This window comes from Glycine max, chromosome 14 (assembly GCF_000004515.6).
Source record: "Glycine max cultivar Williams 82 chromosome 14, Glycine_max_v4.0, whole genome shotgun sequence".
NCBI lineage: Eukaryota > Viridiplantae > Streptophyta > Magnoliopsida > Fabales > Fabaceae > Glycine > Glycine max.
This window is the reverse complement of record NC_038250.2, coordinates 45,442,757-45,451,667: the sequence shown is the minus strand read 5'-3', so window position 1 is coordinate 45,451,667 and position 8,911 is coordinate 45,442,757. Positions and strand designations below refer to the sequence as shown.

Genomic DNA, 8,911 nt, shown 5'->3' with positions numbered 1-8,911 from the left:
AAATAATAGATATAAGAAAAAATAACTAAAACCATAATAACCTTAACAATTTATGTAGTATACACGTATAAAAAATATTCACAAATTATTAGTTTGACTCAATATATTTTTTAATAAGTATGATTAAATTAATTTTAAATTGAAATTTTTATTTAATTAAATAAAATTTGAATTGTACATTTAATGAATTAAACTAGAATGATTTAGGATAAAATATGTTTTGGACTTTGTACTTTTGATGAAACTTAGTTAGCTCATAAACTAAACTTTAACTTTTAGACTCTGTATTTTATAAAATATTGTAATTTTCGTCCTCCTTTCAGTGAAAAAATTCTATAACAAGGAATGAAAATCAATTTTTTTTTAAAAAAAAATTAGTGACTAAATTTATCCAAATCAAAGTAAGAGGACTAATACTAATTAATTCTGATCAAATTACAAAAGATTGAAAATATATTTATGCAGTAGTCAATTTATTATGGGTCCATATATAAATAAGTGTGTATAAGTTGTACACAAGCTTTCAAAATAATTACCATTTTTATATATTTATAATTTTAAAAATAAAAATATAATAATTTAGATTAATACTACATAATAGTAATAATACAATTCTAACAAATATTTTCTTGTATATAAAATCCTAAGGATAATTATTTGGGAAGCAAAGTCACTATTCTTTGTCCTTAAAAAACCCGCGGCTCCTGACTGCTAAACCTTGCGCGCAGGTGCGCACTGTGTGCTCTCATGTTAACGTGTCGCGAACCCATTGGCCACTAATTTACGTGTCACCACATGACGAAGGGTGCGCACTATATCTTCAAGCGCACGTTAGAACTGCCTTCATCATCCATTGCAGCATTCCATGATCCCTCCTTCAACTAGCATGGCAACCCTTTCTTCTGCATAAAATACATTACAACGTCGTCACAACAGAACCAACCATACAATCACATACCTTTAACCTAATCTTACGCTCTCTCTCTCTTCAATCTCTCTCTCTCTCTAACACTTTCCACAGCCTCGGAAACTAAATTCCGGTGGGCTAGCTAGCTTCTCTTCTCTTTAAGCTTATATAAGTTCAACTAACTCACGTCGCCTCCACGGTTCCGTGAGGGCTCAATCATTCGTCATCGAGTTTGGACGCACGTGCCAGATTTGAACGCAACTCTCGGTAGTACTACAGTAGTAGAGTGCAATATAGAAGAAGAAACGAAACGAAAAGAAACTCTATGGCGGTTAATAGTATTATTTGAGTTTTAGGTTGAGGAAGAAGAAAGACACGGCACGGCACGGCGACGGAGTCGGAGAATAGTGGTGGTTCTTCTTCGCACGTGCGAGCGTGCATCACCATCGTCTGTGGCTGCTGCAGGTGTAGATTCGTGTGAGTTGGTGGTTAAAAAAAAAAAGTAAGTGGTTGATATCACGGTTTTTGAGTGAGGAACAGTGAGATTTTTTTTTGAAAAATGCCTCACAGAGCGACTTACTTTTTCCCGAGGCAGTTTCCGGAAAGAGGCTTGGATGAATCTTCGAAGCAGAGATTAGATCAGGAAAAGAGAAAAATAGTCAACTCCATCAAATCACCGGATACGAATTTTGCAGCCTTCGAAAGCGATGCGCCGAAAAAGCAAACAACAACGCCACAGAGTCCCACACCTGATGTGAAAAACGACGTCGTTTTCTCGTCCACTAAGCAGAATGCGGTCTCCGATATATTCACCGGCGGCGACAAGTTCCGAACCAAGCAGAAGCAAATCGCCGCCTTCTGCGACTGGTTGATCGATAAAAAGAAGGATCGCAACCGACCTAGTCACCATTTCAAACCTTATCCTAACGAGGAGGAGGAAGAAGAGGAGGATGAACGTGAGCTTCTGCTTCGGCCGCCGCCACCGGATGCGGCGGCGCAGGTTGTGAAGGATGCCGTCGACCGGAGCTTCGACCGGCAGGTTTCGCTGCCGCGGCTGTCCAGCGGGAGCAGCTACGCCGGAAGCTTGTTCACGCTGGACGGCACTGCCACATTCTCCAGCGACGTCACCAAAGAAGAAACGTCGTCGTTTCGTCAAGTCTTCACCGAAGAAGACGCAACACAAAAACAGCAAGAAGAGGAAGAGAAAGAGAAGCGCAACACAGCGCAGAAGTACAGAGAAAGCTACTACCTGCAACTCGCGTTTACGAAGAGGCTATCTTGCTTGGCAAGCCTCGGCTCCGAACCGGTTCTCACTCTTGACGCTGGCACTGAAACCTGGGATGCTGAATCCGTTTCGTATCGTCTATGGGTAATAACAACTAAACAAACCAAAACGACACTTGCTATATCTGTAGTTTACCGATTAGTAATATTTTGTTTGGTTTTTTTTTTCAGGTGAGTGGGTGTTTGTCATACACGGATAAGATATCGGACGGTTTTTACAACATATTGGGGATGAATCCTTACCTGTGGGTGATGTGCAACGATGTGGAGGAAGAAGGGAAGCGTTTACCGACTCTGATGGCGCTTAAGGCGGCTGAACCTAGCGACACTTCCATAGAGGTGGTTCTTTTCGATCGGCACGAGGATTCTCGGCTTAAGGAGCTTCAGGATAAAGCTCAAGAGTTGTATTCTGCTTCGGAGAACGCGTTGGTGCTGGTGGAGAAGCTCGGGAAACTCGTTGCCATATGCATGGGGTAAGATAATAAGAATAAGATACTTCATACTTGTCCCTTTTTTTTACGTCCTTTGGATATTATTGTTTGTTTGTTTGTTTATTTATCTGGTCATTTGGTGTTGAATTTTGTGCGTTTGTGTGTGAAGGGGATCATTCCCGGTGGAGCAAGGAGATCTACACAAGAGGTGGAAGTTGGTGAGTAAGAGGTTGAGAAACTTTCACCAATGTGTTGTGCTTCCTGTAGGTAGCTTATCTAGTGGACTCTGTAGGCATCGCGCAATTCTCTTCAAGGTGAAGAATATGTTTCTTTGTTATTGTATCATTTGGATGCGTTTAGACGTTAGTGTTGCTGTTTTGCCCAGTTGGTTTTTGTAATCTCAGATTAGTTATTTACTTATTTGAAGTAATTTGATTTTATTTTGGTTTTGCGGATGCAGAGATTGGCGGATTACATAGGTTTGCCATGTCGAATTGCTCGGGGTTGTAGGTACTGTGTTTCAGATCATAGATCGTCTTGCCTTGTCAAGATTAAAGATGATAGACAGCTCTCAAGGTTAGCTCAATGGTCTTTTTTGCTTTATCCTTTCGAGTTTTGATAGAAATGTTAAACAAAATATGTCTCTGCCCACTTGCTTATACTTTGACGATAATCACAGTGGATTGGCTCAAAATCAATTTATGGATTGTTAAGTTTTATGAATTGTATCGTTGCACCTTTTGATTTAGATTGCTCATGTCAGAATTTTGGCATGCCACTGATGATTTATTGAGATTGTAGAGCATTCAGTTAATTGTTATAGTCTTCTGTTCAGCTTATCAAGAACCTGAGACTTGTTTCATATTTCCTCAGATTCCTTGATATATGCTTTTATATTTTAACAGGGAATATGTAGTTGATCTGGTTGGGGAACCAGGAAATATCCATGGGCCGGATTCCTCTATTAATGGAGCATATGTGTCTTCAATACCTTCCCCATTTCAAATTTCTCATTTGAAAGAATCCCAATCACCATATGTGGATGTTGCAGCATGTTCTCAATCTCTTGGTAACACTTCTTTAGGTGTGTTGTGCTTTATATATACCTGTAAATTTAGACTTCCTATTGTATTGAACTATTCCTATTTCAATTTCCGAATCTATATAGCATTGAATCTTGACATATTCTTGGTCACCCAGTTGCATATCATTCAAATCTTATTTATAATGGGGCTAAAATAATTTTACCAGGTGGGTTCCTTTGGTGTGAGTACTCCTTAAAATTTGTTCATTAATTTTGCAAATGATGTAGATGCACACATACATCATGTATGCTTGTATTAATTTAACTATGAGCTATTTACATCATCAATCAAGTTTGAACCTCATCTTTCATTTTTCATTCCCTAAAAAAATTCAGTATGCCTAGTTCAAGGACTTTGATCTTTACTACATACTTTTCCTCTAGTCCAAGTCCTAATTTTTTTATAACAGATGCATTAAAAGATGCCTTGGAAATTTTCTTCCCTATCTTGTGGAACAAGGTTGGCTCTGAAAATTAAGATTGACACCCACTGAGGACAAAAAATCCCCTGCATGCATAGTGCTGTTTTAACAAATCATAATTTGCAGATCATTCCTATTCTGAAGTTTGACTTAGTTGTTACTCAATCTGTTTCAGGCTGTGTACAGGAAGATCAACAAGCTGAAGAAACTGATCTGCAGAAAAATAATAATGGCTCTATTTATCCTGCAATAGATCAAACTCGTGGAGGTGCAGAACCACCTCTAATTCCTTTTGGCTTGAAAGGGAATCACAAGGAATGTGCAATCCTTGGTTTATTAAATTTTCCTCCAGTATATGAAGGTGTTTCTGAGGATCTTCACCCAGCCACTGAAGCATCGTTACATGAATACCCCAGGCTCAGTAAAGATTCAGTTGTAGTACTAGAAGCTTCCAACAAAGAGATAGAGATCATTGTAAAAGGAAGTTCTGGGGTAAAAAGTAACTATAAGCAATCTACGGTGAGCTTATCCAGCGAATCAAAACAGGAACAAGAACATGTAAAAAATAAAGTTGAAAATCAGGGTGCTGGTAATATTCCAAGATACTTGAATCTTGAACCATCACTTGCAATGGATTGGCTTGAGATACCATGGGATGATTTGCGAATCAAAGAGCGTGTTGGTGCCGGTAAATTTTCTGCTTCTTCTGTTTCCTTTTTAAAGAACATGACTGATATGCCAAATCTTAATACTCTTCGCTATGTGTAGGATCATTTGGGACTGTGTATCGTGCTGAATGGCATGGATCAGTAAGTTTTGAATTAGTTCTTCTTTGCTGAATTCTATGCATGTACAAGTTCATGAATATTGCTTTGTATTGTCTTCATTGTCCCCAGTTTCTTAAGTCTGAATCTGCTTGACTGTGATTGGTTGAATGAATGACATTTAGCTGCCAAGATGACTTTACTATATTGAACCATGGACATATCTTGTATTGTCTCCTTGAATAAATATTTTTAATACAGACTATTATTTTTCTATTCTAATTTTCACTCATTATGGTGCATTTTACTGTTGTTTTAAACGTGCAGGATGTTGCTGTCAAAGTTTTAACAGTTCAGGATTTCCAAGATGATCAATTGAAAGAGTTTCTAAGAGAGGTTGGTCTTCTGAAAATGGATTAAGCAAATGTACTATGATGCCTATTTATTGCAATTCTTTAGGATCTGCATTGTTTTGATTTATTGGTGTCTGTGGTTCAGAGCTTAAAATTATATCCTTGTATGCATCCTTAGTTTGAGTATAATAATGTTGGGAATTCATTTTACAGAGCTTGCTTCTGTCCCTTCTCTAAAGGGGCAAATGAAGCATGTTAAAATTCAAGTTGTTATTTTCATTGCTGTAGGTTGCAATAATGAAACGAGTACGTCATCCAAATGTGGTGTTGTTCATGGGTGCAGTTACTAAACGTCCCCATCTATCTATAGTAACAGAATATTTGCCTAGGTAAGCCATCCAACTATTTTGGTTGTTAACTGTATTATTGAATTTTCTTTCATAAAGGCTTGAGTGTCTCACTGTTGTTTCCTGTTGCATTTATGACAGGGGCAGTTTATTTCGCCTAATACATAAGCCAGCATCTGGTGAGATTCTAGATCCAAGGAGAAGATTACGGATGGCTTTAGATGTGGTTTGTACCAGATATTATTACTTTTGTCTAATCAATAAATTAATTTGTAGATTATATATGATATATGATTTGTGTGATTGTAGGCTAAAGGGATCAATTATCTCCACTGTCTAAAGCCTCCAATTGTGCACTGGGATCTCAAAACCCCAAATCTGTTAGTGGACAGAAATTGGACCGTGAAGGTATAATGTACTGAAAGAGCACTAGAGTTTCTTGAAATTTTTTAAAATATTGTGCTCAATAAATGATTTATTTTTTTCATTTCTTGCTCAGGTCTGTGATTTTGGATTGTCCAGATTTAAGGCAAATACTTTCTTATCATCAAAATCCGTTGCTGGAACAGTAAGTTTCTCGTTCTCAGATTATGTGCATAAGCATGATGATAAGAAAATAATTATGCACGTTAGGATTGAAAATTATTTGAGTAGCAATTTCAGGTTTGAAGTAAAGAAGAGAGTTCAACTAATGTTGCTCTACATGAGTGCTCTTTGATTCAAATAGACAACAGTGCTGTTACTTCTTATTAACATTCCCTTTTTAAGTTGGTGCTAAGATCAATGATATAAGAATGATTTAGATAGATGATTGATACCAGTAAGGTTGGATGTATGGCTGTCAATTCTTTGATGACAGTTTGGGGTGGGGAGAATGTGCCTTTTCAGGAGTGTTTTAAGGGAGCAATTTTGTGTCCAGTAAATTATCTGGTTTAGTATGTTCTGCATGTTGTTGTACATAAAGGCAAATTTCTTTCAACAAGAGTGGTCATTCTATTAATATTTTGCAGGTTGAACTTTCACTTCATGGTGCCACATCTTCAATAAGTGTGTAACTCTCTTAATTTTATTTTCAGCCTGAGTGGATGGCTCCAGAATTTCTTCGAGGAGAACCTTCAAATGAGAAGTCTGATGTTTACAGTTTTGGGGTTATCCTGTGGGAACTTGTGACTCTGCAACAACCATGGAATGGACTTAGTCATGCCCAGGTAAATTTATTGAGCATCTAGGGTCTGAACTACTGATGCTTGAAGTTGATCATTTTTGCTTAATCTTTTCATTTATATGGTAACAAGGAGGATCACTACAAGAAATTACAAATTTAAAACTCAAAAGGAACTATAACGGAAAGAGCCATAAATGCAAACTTGCATATTTCAACCAGCAGTGTGGCAAAATGAAACCTGCAAAGTTAATTGGTGAAATTTGTACTCATCTTTATGTGTACGTTCAGGTGGTTGGAGCTGTCGCTTTCCAGAATAGGAGACTAGCTATCCCTCCAAACATCTCCCCAGCATTGGCCTCCCTCATGGAATCTTGTTGGGCCGAGTAAGTGTTATTTATGTCGTATTTTCTGGTAATGCACAATATGTAACAATAGTACTGGTCCTGGCGAAAAGGCAATAATTTAGGCCTCCATATATATCTTGATATTTCTAGTGGCTAAAGGTGGCCGGATCTATTGGAATTTCTGAACAACCCATGCCTTATTTACATGACGATTGTTAGGCTTTCATGTATATTTTCTAAGTAGTTGATTGGCCGAATTCCATTTTGGAATTGTTGATTATTGGATAGTAGTATAATTGAAGCCAAAAATTAAAAGTGGGCTAACTTCTAGTTTGTTATGCTTTGTTGCAACTCATTAAGAGTTAAGACCTTCTGATGTGTCTTTACTCTTAACAAATTCCACCTTCTATATAAAGAACTTCTAAATGATCATAATTGATGTTTTATTGCCTTGTTAACTGCATCCATTTTGTACCATTTTATTTCTTTCTGACACTCGCTAACATTTTTCTGCAGTAACCCTGCTGATCGTCCATCTTTTGGTAGCATAGTTGAGTCGCTAAAGAAGCTACTGAAGTCACCAGCGGATGCAATAAAAATGGGTGGGGCAATAACATAAGGAGTACTCTGCCCATGACGGGTTTTTGGTTGCTGAAATTTATTAATTAACCTAATTGATGGCATGAAGCCCTTTGGTTGTTGCAATTTGTATATCGATCGGTTGATTCATGCAAACCCATTTCGTAAGGGCACTTAAAGCAATCTTTGGATTCTTCTGCTAAAATGATGACCTCAAGCTCTTTTATCTATAGCTTTGAGATCAATAAAAATAGTGACTTGCTCCCTCCAAGCTATAATTATTTGGAGCTTGCTATTGTTTTTCAGATTGTATATATGTAATAAATTATTTGGCAATATATATCTGATATCTCGTCTATAACCGTGTTCCGTCTCTGATTGTGGTGGAAGTTAGCCACTTCATTCTAAGAAGGCAATTGTGTGTCATGGAAATTTTGTTACTATTTTTTACGTACGCCAGCGCTTGAAATGACTTTGAGTTTATAAAATTAATTTTAGTTAGGAAAATTGAAACAAAGTGATGTATGCTTAATTTTTTGTATCTTGCAATGTCATTTTTTTATTTTATTTTATAGTTTGAAATGAAGCAAGGTTTTTTCAATTGGTGTTTGACCGATTATTTTCCTTCAAATTCTTCCAGATGCATGTGGGGTTTTTGATCAAGAACTTTCTTATCTGACCTTACGGATAAACTTTGCGAGAAGTTGATATTAAAGTTTCTTTACTTCCCATATAGTTAGATATAACTTAAATTAGTTATTATAAAGACGATAATGTGAAAAAAAAATTGTACCGATAATGTAAATTTTTATAGCCAATCATTGGTATTATTAATCATCGAAATAATAATTTTTGGAAAATTATATTTGAAGTCACTATTAATTGATTATAGTATGTAAAATTTATGTTGACAATAAATTAAAATTAAACTTGGATTTTTATTATTATTACTATTTTTAAAATTGATTAATAGCGTGAACGATTCTACATAATATTCTAAGAAACGAATTGTTATATAAACATATTAAAAATTATATTTATGATGATTTTTAATTGATTAATAATAGATTATTATTTTAATTTAATTTACATTAGAATATTTATGGTCTATTCAAAATAAAATAAAATTTTTTTATTCATGAAATAACACATAACTTATCATAACATTTTATGAGAAAATGTAGATGATATTATAACACTTTTCTATTGAGTAAAATAACAGGAAATGTAT

The 8,911-nt window shown here is 36.0% G+C and overlaps 1 protein-coding gene across 4 annotated transcripts; it reads left to right on the top strand.

The window, feature by feature from the left end:
* Positions 1 to 504: 504 nt before the first annotated feature.
* On the top strand, positions 505 to 8,036 carry LOC100786546 (serine/threonine-protein kinase CTR1). Of its 4 annotated transcripts, none has more exons than XM_006596319.4 (15): positions 505 to 2,276; positions 2,363 to 2,664; positions 2,792 to 2,936; positions 3,083 to 3,198; positions 3,528 to 3,691; positions 4,304 to 4,816; positions 4,897 to 4,937; positions 5,220 to 5,288; positions 5,534 to 5,634; positions 5,734 to 5,818; positions 5,902 to 6,000; positions 6,092 to 6,160; positions 6,669 to 6,800; positions 7,046 to 7,140; positions 7,618 to 8,036. In XM_006596319.4, the coding sequence occupies exons 1-15, from the start codon at positions 1,467 to 1,469 to the stop codon at positions 7,718 to 7,720; spliced, it is 2,844 nt and encodes a 947-aa protein (XP_006596382.1). In that variant the 5' UTR covers positions 505 to 1,466; the 3' UTR covers positions 7,721 to 8,036. The 4 variants fall into 4 exon arrangements, with proteins under 4 accessions (XP_006596382.1, XP_006596381.1, XP_003544250.1 ...); XM_006596318.4 differs by having other exon boundaries at positions 3,528 to 3,706; positions 5,740 to 5,818; XM_003544202.5 differs by having other exon boundaries at positions 3,528 to 3,706.
* The last annotated feature ends 875 nt before the right edge of the window (positions 8,037 to 8,911 follow it).